The sequence below is a fragment of the Ahaetulla prasina genome, chromosome 1, assembly GCF_028640845.1.
Source record: "Ahaetulla prasina isolate Xishuangbanna chromosome 1, ASM2864084v1, whole genome shotgun sequence".
In the NCBI taxonomy this organism is placed as follows: Eukaryota; Metazoa; Chordata; class Lepidosauria; order Squamata; family Colubridae; genus Ahaetulla; species Ahaetulla prasina.
Window position 1 is genome coordinate 300416511 of NC_080539.1, and position 13256 is coordinate 300429766.

The window sequence follows — 13256 nt, forward strand, 5'->3', positions numbered from 1 at the left end:
CTCAGCCAGCAAAGCTGGCTGAGGAATTCTGGGAGTTGAAGTCCACAAGTCTTGAAGTTGTCAAGGTTGGAGATCCCTGCTTTAGTTAGCTTATGTACTACAGTGATGCCATATGGTTCCAATAGTCAATACTATTTCTGAAGTATGGGGAGTGCTATCCTTTTCATACCTTATGCTGGTTGTACTGTAATAGGTTGAGCGAACAGGAATTTTTAAATAAATTTAAGTGGGTATTCATTTTGTTAGAAGATATTATATAGGTGATGTTTCCTTTTTTCATGTTCTGGGTAGTGGTAGTGCATTTGTGCTCATCTGAATAATAGCAATAGCACTTTATTGCTTTACAGTGCTTTACAGCCCTCTCTAAGCAGTTTACAGAATCATCATATTGCCCCCAACAATCTGGGTCCTCATTTTACTGACCTTGGAAGGATTGAAGGCTGAGTCAACCTTGAGCCTGTTGAGATTCGAACTGCCAAATTGCAGGCAGCCGGCAGTCAGCAGAAGTAGCCTTCAGTACTGCACTCTACTGTCACTGTGCCTCATAATATTTTTACATGGCTTCTTTTGTTGGTATTTGGTAATGGAGCACTTGGTTAATATGGTTGGGTTTTACGATAGACTTATATTGCTTTCTATTGGTAGAAGTGAAGTTTCACTTATAACAGTTCCTAGACATGAATACATTTTATAATAGGGCCCTAAATGTAAAAATAATTGATGCCTTTTCCCTAACCTATTGTCTAGACTTTTTAAAAGTTCCACAGCTTTGAAGCAAAAGGGAATTTGAACCAATCTGTGCTTCTCCTGGCCTCTTGAAATCAAGAGATAAGATGGATGGCTCCAGAGAATAGTATTGCTTTTAATTCTAAATACTGAAGTGTCAGTTTATAGTTTTGGTCTATGAAGGCTGATTACAGTAACTAGTTCATTCTAAATCAGTCAAACAGCTTGATACTAGCAACAAGAAACAACTTGAATACGAATCCTAAAAGTCTCTTCTGCTGTTCTTTTAATTTCTATTTGCTAATTGATGGTATGCTTCTGACAAGAACATTTTATTCGCAGTATTTTTAATTTTGATTATAAATGATCTTTTAAATGTTTGGATGTCTAATTAAATCTCATTGTACTATCTTCTATTTCATATATCTCAACATGACTCTTAGCAGTTTATTTTCTAAGAATTAACTTCTTACATTTGTGCAATTATTTCTAAAGACAATTATCTTAACTTCTAAATTTACTCCAATTTGTACTCCTTTCTATATTTGCCTATGGTTCAGAAAGAAAAATGAAATATTAGTTTGATTCTTAGAGAAGAATCTGGAGTATAACATTTGGAATAAAAAAATATCTTGTCTCAATAAAAATGAACCACCAGTGTGAAATAGGAGTTGAACTTTGTCTCTTTAGTTTTACAGATTTGCCCTATAATTTATAATCTAATTTCAAGGACAAGAGAAAACCTAATTTATACCATACTATTTCACTTAATACTATGTCAGTGAAATCCATACAAGCTGCATGACTTAACTGGCCTAGCCAATTGCAACTGAAGAATCTGACTGCTGCTTCAGGCTTAACAGAAGTTTATGACTTGAGATGTGAAGCTCTGAAGAATAGCATTGCAAGGAATGGCTTTTAAAAATAAGCCTGAATCTCACTGTGGTTGTTGACCTTGAATAAATGACACCTTCTACTAACAATGCTGCATGAGTTTTCCGCAGAAATACCCATTAAAGAAGAGACCTGGTATTGGAAACCTAACAAGTATACTGAATAAACAGAATTCAGAATTGTTAATGATACCCTTTTAAATACATTTCACTTTTGTAGGGCTATTTAATACTTGCTCAAGGCAGCAGCAAAAGGCTATTTGAATAGTAACTGTGCTGGACTGTACCTTTAACACGGCAGGCGGAAATTCAAGATGGAACTACTTTTGACAGGGCTATTTTCAAATATAAAATGACGGCAGGAATGTCATGTTTTTGCAATATAAATTAGAGACCGTCCATCTAGTATGCTCCAGATTTTTTGGACTTCAATTCCTATTAGTCTGAAACAGCATAAGCAATGACAAGGGGATTGTCTAGAATAGAATATCTGGAATATCTAGAATATCTGGAAGACATTGGATCTGCCTCAGCTGGCATCCCCTATCCCTCAAACCAGTTTATTGGGGCCTTTTTCTGCTTTCTAGCTTTGATATTGGAAAGCTGGGAGGTGGAGAGGGGGAAACACTAATTGAAGCAAATGCCTGGAGAAAAGCACCGGGGGTGGGGATCAATTGTCCTTTGTTATACCTTCCTTTTATTATTAATTTTAATCTCATAGCTTCCAGCATATGTGAATAGAATGTACCTATGGAAGGAACTATCTCTCCATCAGTTATATCTTCTTGGCCTCAAAGCTGATTTTTCTCCCCCTGGGGTTTGGCTTATGCTCCTTGCTACAAGTGTAGCTTCAAGAGTAATAGATTTAAAACATTAATCTCCTGAAGGTCTGAGATCTCTGACTACCATTTGTGCTTCAGCCTATTAAAAGAGTGCTTATCTCTCTTTCACTTCTAATGTAGTGCATGAATATTTGAAGAATTCTATGAACGAAGATTCAGTAATATAGAAAGGGATTTTAGCTTTTTATTGGGGGATGGACACTGCTCACAGAAGCAGGAAAATGGCTTTATGGGCCACAGCTTCCTTTGCTATAATAAATAGCTTGAACCAGGGTAACTCAATTCCGGCTTGTAATAGACCTTATGAGTCCAAGCTTGGAGTCTATTAAAACAACAGGCACGTTCTTCTCATCACTCAGTAGTGCAGCTCTGTCCCAAAATCACATCATTCAAGATGTGAGAAGACAAAACTGCACGAGACCCTAACAAGGCATGTAACATTAGCCTAGGGAAAGATGATCCAACATTTCTACAGCTCATCTATTTCCTCTTTGGTTGTTTCAGTTCCCTTAGTCAGAACGCACATTGTTCACCGTTGGTGTGAGAGGAAGAAGCCTGGCCCTCAGAATCACTTTAATGATAATTGTGTTTGTGTATGGATGGCACACATTTGTAAAATGTCTTGTGATGTGCTTTCTCAGCCATTACCCACTTTTCTGGTATAGTGGACATCTGCTTATCCCCTATGCCAGCAAAGCTGGCTGAGGAACTCTGGGAGTTGAAGTCCACAAGTCTTAAAAGAGCCAGGTTTGCAGACCCCTGCCCTATGCTTTTGGTATTCCATTATCCCCTGTGCTTTTTGGTATTCCATTATCCCCTATGCTTTTTGGTATTCCATTATCCCCTATGCTTTTTGGTATCCCATTATCCCCTATGCCTTTTGGTATTTCATAAGACTTGGCTGTTTCAGCAAGCCTTTGAGATCTGAAATAGTTTCTCCTATAGGGAAATAGTTTTGACCATGGTACTTCCCAGTGCTAACTGTTTGTTGTTGTTGAACTAATTCATACTGTTGTTATTGCTGCTATTATAATGATTTTTTAAAATCTTTTTAATGATGAGTAGATGAGGTAAGTAAACCTGTTGGAGACTTTTACTGATTGGAAAGGTGTATACGCCCGGTAAATTAAAAACTGGCTCTACTGGAAGGCCTTCAGGAACTGTGGAGCCATCAGTGCTTATATACTTGTTTCTGCAAATTTCATGTTTAAAAGTAATATATTATTTATCAAAGTTATTTTAATATCAATAAACTGCTTCAAGTCCAGTAGGATTGGGATGGTCGATAAACTGCACAAGTAAGCAACCAACCAATCAACCAAACCACTTCTGGCCTCTGATTCCCTGATTCCAGTGAAACACCATCTCAGTGGAATGCATAATATATAAAACGCTGTCCTCCTTTCAAATAGTATCAGCATCTTCTGGTGACTAAAACGGCTTAAAACGCATATTAATGTGAATTGTTGGTAGATGAGCAAAGATCACATGTAAATTTCCAAGTACCCATGATGTGCGTGGGCTGCTGGGAGTAGAGCGTTGGGATGAAAAGAGAGAGAGATGAACTCAGAAATTTGGAGTATAAAAGGACTTCAAAAAAAATATGGAAGTTTACAAATAAAGAATTATCAGAGTAACTTAATTTGGGTTCTGAAAACATAGCAAAGAATGGCTGGTAACAAACTTTCCAGCTCAGAAAGAAGGGATTTGGTATTTAGATTAAACGTCTCAATGCTAAGTAACAATTAGCATTGTTGCATTGTAATTTGGACAATTGTTCTGTATTGCCCCTTGAATGAAGAATAGTCCAGAATAAAACATAAAGCTAATGACAGAAGTAATAGCAGTATGCTGCTATTACAAATACTTAAGAGCTGTTATTTCTTTGTTATCAAGAGTGTTAGCTCCATAGTTCTGAAGCATCCTTTCAAGGATGATGCTGTTATACCATCTTCCTTGAAAAAACTAAAATAGAAAAACTAAATAATCTGAATATTTTGTACAATGTATATTATGAAGCATTTTTACTGATCTGCATTTAATTTCTAAGCATTGTGATAGGCATCTTTTTAATGAGCTTTATTTGTTCACATTTTGTGAAGAAGAATGCAAAATATTTGAAAACCCACTAGATCTTTACTAATGTGACCAATTAGAGAAAGAACTGTTGTGTAAAGATTCTTGAAACATGCAAGGTCAGACATAAAAACTCTGAGATCCACAGGTGCGTTAACAAACTCAGCAAAGGCACCTGAAGACAGATTTCTGCAGGCTTGTGGTCCTCCAAACGTATTAGACTTCTAGAATCTGTAGCCAGGATGGGCCTTCAGGTGAGTGGTTCAACACATTTTGGAAGGCAGCAAGTTAAGGTAGATTCCCTTAAAGCATGCTTTGACTTCCATCTTGGAAGTTCTTTGTTGCTGATATGCTTGTATGTCTGGAATGGGAAAATTCATCCAGGCCGTCTTGCCATAGCTGACTCACCTGGCCAACTCACTGCAGCCAATTCACCGTGGGACAACTTGCCCCACAGTGGGACAACCTCACTGTGGGATAACTGAAGAGAGGGACAAGTAGAATTGCAGTTCACTCCAGCCTTGAGAATGTCTAACTTGAGAAGGTCCAAACCTAAAGCAACACAATGTCTGATGCAATTTACTTATCCTTCTCTTGAGTTATCCTGGGTTGAATTATCCATGGTGAAGATGAGTTGTCCTTCAGCGAGTTGGCCAGGGCGAGTCGGCTGGGATGAGATGGCCAGGGCAACTTCTCCTAGGCCCTGTATGTCTTTACTGAAACTCTGAGAAAGTACTTCCTAACATGAGTTCTATGAAGTTGTAGGTAAAGGTAAAGGTAAAGGTAAAGGTTCCTCTCGCACATACGTGCTAGTCGTTGCCGACTCTAGGGGGTGGTGCTCATCTCCGTTTCAAAGCCGAAGAGCCAGCTCTGTCTGAAGACGTCTCTGTGGTCATGTGGCTGGCATGACTCAACGCCAAAGGCGCACAGAATGTATGAAGTTGTATTATAAAGTCTTTTGGTCTATTTGGAGATTTCTTTTTTTTGGCAGGGAATTAATTGCAAACATTCTTGGCTGTTATTGTTGGCAGAACTTGTTAAATCTGACTCCAATATGTACATGTCTATATCCATATATATTTATATAAAAAAATAATCAGTAGCTAATATTAATGTAATTAATGAAGAGAATAAAAAAAGACAGGGATCATTGTGCAAAGTTCAGAACTGGGGAGCAAGCTGAAGAGGCAACCATGCAGTTTAACACATTCTTCTGAGAAAAGGACTTTCCATCTCGGGATAAGAAAAGGAGACAAGATTACATCAAAAATATGACCAAAGGAGCACAGGGGGAGAAAGGAGAGCAAGGAGAAAGGAAAGGATCCAAACGCACAGAAGTTCAAACAGCCTGTAAGGCACAAGCACTGCACAAAAGGAGGATCTTAAGCTAAGCTCAAAAATGCAGAGATGGGACCGAAACAGGGTGAGAGCGAGAATATAGGAGGGAAAAGAATAAAACTTGGTCTGTGTAAAAAATCAAAGAGAAAAAGGCGGAGCAAAAAAGGTTGTTTTTGCAATCTGCATTTGCTTGGTTTCTTTTTTTCAAAAAAAGGATCTCACACCTGATATTCCTCGTTCCATCCATTTCGGTTCACCAAGGACAATGAAGAAAGTCTCCTGCCTTTCGTATTCCTCCTCATCTACTATTTTAACCCTTATGGTCTTCCTGTAGGGACAACAAGAAAAAGATGGGTGTACAGTGGGTAGTCTGGTTGGTAGTAAATTCAGCAGCAGCGGTCGACACTACTACTTCCCCTACCACCACACCTTCTCACATGCAGCCTGCTTCTGCCACTGTCTTGGTGGTCTTTCACTTGCTTTCTAGGACATATCAGTTGGAGCTGATCTTTAGATGAATTAGAGAACATTAGAGGAAGGAAGGAAGGAAAGGAGGAAGGGGCAAAGAGTGAGGAAGAGGAATCTGGCCTATAGTGATGGTTAGTGAAGGGTGACCTCTGCAGCACATTTAGTCAAATGTCACATGGTAATAACAGTTCATCAACCGGCTGAATCCAGAACAGCCTACAAGTAGAGATGGGACAAGCATCTTTAGCGTATTTGATAGAAAGCCAATTTTTCTCTGTCTTGAACAGTGGGTGAAGAGTGCAGTAAGACAGAATTAAAATATCCTTTTAACATACAGACACACAGGCATGCACAAACTCATGCACAAAACATAGCCAGGATTTTTTCATCTAGATCTTTTTCTCTGCAAAGGCAATTTGGTTTCTTTCCCCCTACTTGATACAGTAATTTTTTTTTTTTTAACTGAGAATTGATAATTCATTTTTGCTGACTGAACTGCTCGGTGCTTATGAAATTCAATGTTATATGGGTATGGGCAGAATATAATATAACCTATGTGAGTATTGTGCAATGACACGAAAGACACCCTGATAAAAATGAAGTTGCAATTCTATACCCATTTAGCTAGGAGTAAATCCAATCAAACTCAGTGGCATTCATGTTTACATCAACTTGCCTCAGAATTGCTCAGAAACTTTACTTCCTCTTCTTTTCTTACCTATTTTTTTTCATATACAAACATGAAGAATGACAAAGAATGAATACTAATGGTTTCCCATTTTTCCTTAGAAGTTATCTATTTATATTGATTGGGTTTCTATTTGAGACCCTGGACCAGTTCTAACACAATCTCTGTTGTTATTTTCTCAAGGAATCCAAACTATTTCCTTCAATTTGTATAAAGTGCCACAAAAGAGCTAGATATATGCCTGTATCCTCGAAACGTCGAGAATTGAAATACAACATTAAATTAGCTTTTTAAGCCAAGGAAGAATCTGTATTAGCCACAACTCTCCCATATAACTTGCAGAATGATGAGAAAACTTGAATGTATTTTTAGGATTAACTGCGATTCTCAGTTTTCACGTACAGTCACATGTAGACTGATTGGAGATTTGCTGATCAAATCTCTCTCTATATAGACAATGAAGAAGCATTTAAGGGAAAGAGATTTTGTCAAAAAAAACAACAAAAAAACCCACAACTGTACGCATTCTATTTTGCCACCTGCTGTTGTCAGCAGCCTCCGTATCAATTAGCCACACAGACGTCAGGCTAATATCAAAATAAATGTGTGATTCTGAAGGAGCATTTTTGGATGGTTTGATGAAAAAATATTTTTTGTTCCAACACTTTGGCAAGTCACAGCCTAACTTAGCCTTCAAATTAATCAAACAGTTTGTAAGGTTGCAAAAAGTAGGCTGAGGACAGGCCATTTAGAGACAAGCAAGGATCTCTATACACATGAGTATAAAAGGGTTTGCAGTATTGATCAGCACATGTGGGAAGACCAATTTCAAATCTCTGTTCAAATATATATATATATATATATATATATATATATATATATATATATATATATATATATATATATATATATATATATATATATATATATATATATATATATTTTCTCTGCCAACTCTATCTCTAAATAAATAGCTTTCAATTAGAGGAAATATTTAGTCCCCTTCCATGGTACATTGAATTGGCATGGATTTAAAGTTAAAATGCCAAATGAGTTTATCGGAAGACAAGAATGATATGTTAGCATGTTGGTCCATTGATTCATAAAACATCTTGTTTTGTACAGAAAAATGAATAACCATTTTTTTTGCAAGGCAAGAAACTATTATTAGTGTGCAGATCTTGGGACAACGATAGGTATGCTAGAAGCAAGTTGAGCTGAAAGACTTCCAATATGCATATAAGTTTGCATCATGCTGCAGGGTTGAGCTCTATGGCCTATTTCTGTAGTGTTGAAGATGGATTTGAAAACTCCAGTGCCCTGTAATTTCAAGAATATGCATTGACATCCTTCAGTCAATTCAGCAAACACACACACACACACACACACACACTGCATTCTCAGCTAAACAAAGCACCGTCTTGCTAACTTCCATCAGTACCATGTGACAGGCTGTGCAGATACAGCAGTGTTAAGGATAGAGCAGTTGGAAAATTAAAAAAAGAGGCCACTGATAGCGAGAAAAGAAAGGTAGGAAATAAGAAAAAGAGGAAAGAAGAGTGTTAATGTTAGTTGGGAGAGCCAGTACTACACCTTTCTGTAAACTCATATCCATCATTCGAGGACCCATCAGCTCAATGAAGAAAGTCTTGTTTTTTTCATACTCCTCATCATCAATTACCTTGATGTGAATAGTTTTGCTGTGAATGGAAAAATAATAAATGTCATAATAGGGAGAAGGGGGTGAGCAAGCTGGGCAAAAGAGGGAGAAAAGAGAGAATTTAAATGGTCAAAGCTTACTCACCCATCATGAAAAACAACAACAACAACCAAAAGTATTTTAATTTTTTTATCCTGGCTGGCTTTATCCTGGAAGAGTATTTGCATAGAGAATGGAAACAGATTGTTAAAAAATATATTCCAGCAATAGCATCTCAGATATCCAGTCACATCTAGAATTCTATTGGCAGTTTTCACATTTAATTAAAGACAGAAATACATATCTGTATCTATACAAGCTGTAATTTATGGAATCCATAGTGTACACTTAAGGTGTTCTTAAGTAATTTCATGCAGCTTTAAGCATTTTTGCTTTACTAGAATATTAAAAAGCATATTCATTTCTATCTCTCTCCCTCCCTCCCTCTTATCTGCCTTCTAATCTCCCATCTTAACCTAATGCTTTTTTCCCTTAATAACTGAAAAGTTGAGATAGGTATGCCACAATGATTGTGAGAGATCACTTTCCCAACCAACCCAACAAAAATTGTTCTGAAAAGCTACCATCTGTTTTTCAAAAAAAACCTCCAGGAGCCATTCTAACATGGAAGAAAAGACTAAAATACCTCCTTCCTATCTTCTAACAGTCCCAGTGCTGCTCAGCCTTCCACAATGGCTGCTATTTACAGAATAAAAAGTGCACATTAGTTGCACTAAGATACAATCTGGGTTGGGTTTACTATGATATGCATACTCACCCGTTAAGATGTGTGAACTGTGATTCGTGACTAGCACTGATGATGTTACCTAGCTTTGGAAATGAAACAGCTGCAAGAAAACAACCAAGCTCTGAGAGCACCAAGGACCCCTCACTGTGATTTATGGCTTGCTATTCAGTGTGAAATGAGCCACTATATTCTTGGCTTGGAGAGATATCTGCCTCAGGCATCCCAGTGGCATTTTGTGGTATACAAACCACATTTGCGCACAGATATTCAGTAGCAAAACCATCGATGTTTGTGGATGCTAATTTTTTTTTTAACCTTATCTATATATGATAGTTTTTTATACTACACAGACTCCATAAGGATTCTCAGCTCTGTTTACAAAGTTGCATGAACTTAGCTAACAAACAAAAATAAATGCACAAAAATAAATATAATATCAATCTACCTTGGTGTCCTCAACCTTTTTTTATTTATTATTACATTTATATCCCGCCCTTCTCCGAAGACTCAGGGCGGCTTACAGTGTGTAAGGCAATAGTCTCATTCTATTTGTATATTTACAAAGTCAACTTATTGCCCCCCCAACAATCTGGGTCCTCATTTTACCTACCTTATAAAGGATGGAAGGCTGAGTCAACCTTGGACCTGGTGGGACTAGAACCTGCACTAATTGCAGGCAGCTGTGTTTTAATAACAGGCTTCTTACAGCCTGAGCCACACCACGGCCCTTATGATCTCCTTGACAGAAATGAATTACCAATTAGGAGCTGTGTTGGGGCAGTGGTTAGAATGCTGTACTGCAGGCTACTTCTGCTCACCGCTGGCTGCCAGCAATTTGGAAGTTCGAGTGTTACCAGCTCACGGTTGACTCAGCCTTCCATCCTTCCAAGGTCAGTAAAACGAGGACCCAGATTGTTGGGGGCAATATGCTGACTCTGTAAAACCGCTCAGAGAGGGCTGAAAAGCACTGTGAAGTGGTATAGAAGTCTAAATACTATTGCTATTCCATAAAGTTAAAACAAATGGTTTTGCCATGACTTGTTTGATTTTCATACAATCAAGATACATTAGAGTGTGGTTAAATATACCATGTAAACGTATCCCCGTAAAGTGTTTTGGAGGAGTGGTTTGTGATTGTCATCCTCCACATTGATTGTATTTTCCTATTAGTTCCCCAAACAAGTTTCTAACTACCAGTATGTCCAAATTTGTTTACTTTGTTCAAAATCAGCAAAGCCTGGTTCAATATTTATAACAGTTTACTGCCTTCAAAAGCTATCAGACAATTATGATAAAGCTGCATTTATGTATTAGAATACCGGCATACTTTCAGTGTCCATTTCCCCCTAATTATGGCATTATTTTAACTCCATGTTCTTTCTTTTGAAAATAGCAGAAGACTAAATAATCTGATTAATCCTTATATGTTGGTGTTTTTATTACTAAGAATTCTTAGCAGCACAGCCTTTTCTTCTCTCAGTATATCAATAAGTTGGAGCAGGCTGTTTTATCAGTGATAGTATTCAGCCAATTCTATACGGTTCGGGTGAACTGGTGAACTGTGGGAGGCTCTGCCGACCAGCCCTGACATCATCATGTCCCATTGCTGATGCTCTGCGCATGCGCAACAGGTCCTGCACATGTACAGAAGTGTCACGCGCAAGTGAAGCAAGAATGTGTGCTCACATTTGTGAACCAGTAGCGAAGATAAGTCAACCACCCCTGTGGTTTATATAGTAATAACATGTTTTGAACTTCTTGGATATGCACTTAAAGATTTATTCCTTCATTACCTTTGATGGATATTGGGTTGGGTTGCCATAATTAATAATAATTAAAAGAGACATTTTATAAATTCCTAGAGATATTATATTCCAGATAGAATTTCTATTTCATTTCTCTGAATAGCAGTCTTAACTCTGTGGGAACACAGCTAGAATTGTTGAGGAAGGTCTTGTTGTCATACTTCAGGGGAATGCAGTGTTTCCAAATTTCAAAATCTCCAAATACCTATTTTGCCAATTCAAAAACCAAAACATCTCTTAGAAACTGTAAGGACAGAAACATAGATGTAAGATGGATTCCCACCCCCCCACCCTGATATTTTTCATTTTCATGCAGGAATAACAACTTTTTAAACAATTTCAGAATAGCAAAAGACGTATGCTACAGTAAAAGTAAATGTAGAAAAAATATATTGTGATGGGCCTGGCTGGAAACACTCTTGGCTTTTTATCTGGATCAACACATACTTAAAATTATAATTGCAAGTTATTTAGATATTTTCATGTTGTCAGTATAAAAAGGAGTTCAGTGAAGCATAATGTTAAGCAATTACCTCTCCCACTACAACTTCAACACTGTCTACACTGCTGAGAATCATCCCTTGATGAGTGTTTTTAGGATTCAAGATGCTTGTTTGGAGAGGTAAGAACAGAGAAAAATTGATAGTGTGAGAAGCTTTCCAGCCTAGTGGTGCTTCCTTAAGATATTTTAAATTGCTATGGCTCATTTAATTGCTTATGATCATAATTATATTTTAGTATTAATTTTATTTAATGGCTTCCTAGCTGTTCCAAGAGCCTGTGCTGAACTCTATCATAAATCAGTAGGAACTAAGAATGTCTGGATACCTCTTCTATGTGGAAAACTAAAGTGCTGGAACTTTTTCGTTTTTAAAAAAAAGAAAATGCATTGTATCCTATATGATGGCTCCCCATTTGATACAGAAGGGTTCTATATGGGAATCGGACATATTCATGAAGGAACAAGTTTTATTTATCTATTTATTGAAATACTTCATACTGATCTCAAGATGAGATACAGGTAGGACGTTTTTGTTCATTTGATTTTTAATTTTTTTCTTCCACAACTCCAGGTGCTCACAATGGGGGTCACCCTTCAGAAGCAGGCAGGGTCAAGGAGAAGAGCCTTTTCTGCTGTGGCCTTGTGGAACATTCTACCACTGGAGGTGACAACTATTCCTTTCCCTTTTGGCCTTCCAGAAGGATATTAAAACCTGGCTTTGCTGGTTAGCCTGGCCCCCTGAGGAGGGTGCTCACTATTAGGAGGTGGCTGATGGGCTAAGAAGACCTCAGCTCCATCCCATCTTCTCTTACCTCTCCTACGTTTGGTTATAGTACAGTTTTTAATCATATTTTAAACTGTGTATTTGTATGTTTTAATATTTTAATTACCTTTTACTTGTTGTATAACTTGTAAGCCACCCAAAGTCACCTACTAGGGGAGATGGGTGGCATAAAAATTTAATTAAAAAAATAAAAATAGATAAATAAATGATACAATATTAACACAAATAAGAACTAATAATAATAATAATAATAATAATAATAATAATAATAATAATAATAATAATAATATAATATCTAAACAGAGTTCCATTCACAGTAGATCTCTATTTGTCATGTAAGTCAAGAGGGAAGAGTTTCTATCCATAGAGCACCTCAAGTGAACAGGACTTTTCTTGCTTCTCTGCATCCTGTACTGTACTTCTCCCTTCAGAAACTATTATTCAAGTGTACATATCCTGCACAGTAACATTGCTGCCTAAAATGCTTGTCACTGAGTTGGCACTGGAGTTTCCAAGATTGATTAATTCTGAGAGAATCTAACTTACCCTCATGTGACTTAGGTCTGATGTAGCTGAGAAATTCATGGCCACTATGGCCACCATAAACCTGACTCAAATTACTGAGAACAGAACATAACCTGGTAGTTATACATTTGACCTGGCTTTTGCCTTAGAGCAGTTGTAATT

General features: G+C 37.4%; 1 protein-coding gene across 1 annotated transcript in view; it reads right to left on the reverse strand.

Annotated features, from left to right (window-relative positions):
* Nucleotides 1–13256, reverse strand: part of SLC8A3 (solute carrier family 8 member A3) — a 276874-nt gene that overhangs the window by 44082 nt on the left and 219536 nt on the right. The window contains exons 4-6 of the mRNA XM_058161924.1: nucleotides 8625–8731; nucleotides 6305–6383; nucleotides 6100–6203 (exon numbers count right to left, since the gene is read on the reverse strand). Coding sequence (XP_058017907.1) covers nucleotides 6100–6203; nucleotides 6305–6383; nucleotides 8625–8731 — 290 coding nt within the window. The remainder of the gene's footprint in view (nucleotides 1–6099; nucleotides 6204–6304; nucleotides 6384–8624; nucleotides 8732–13256) is intronic.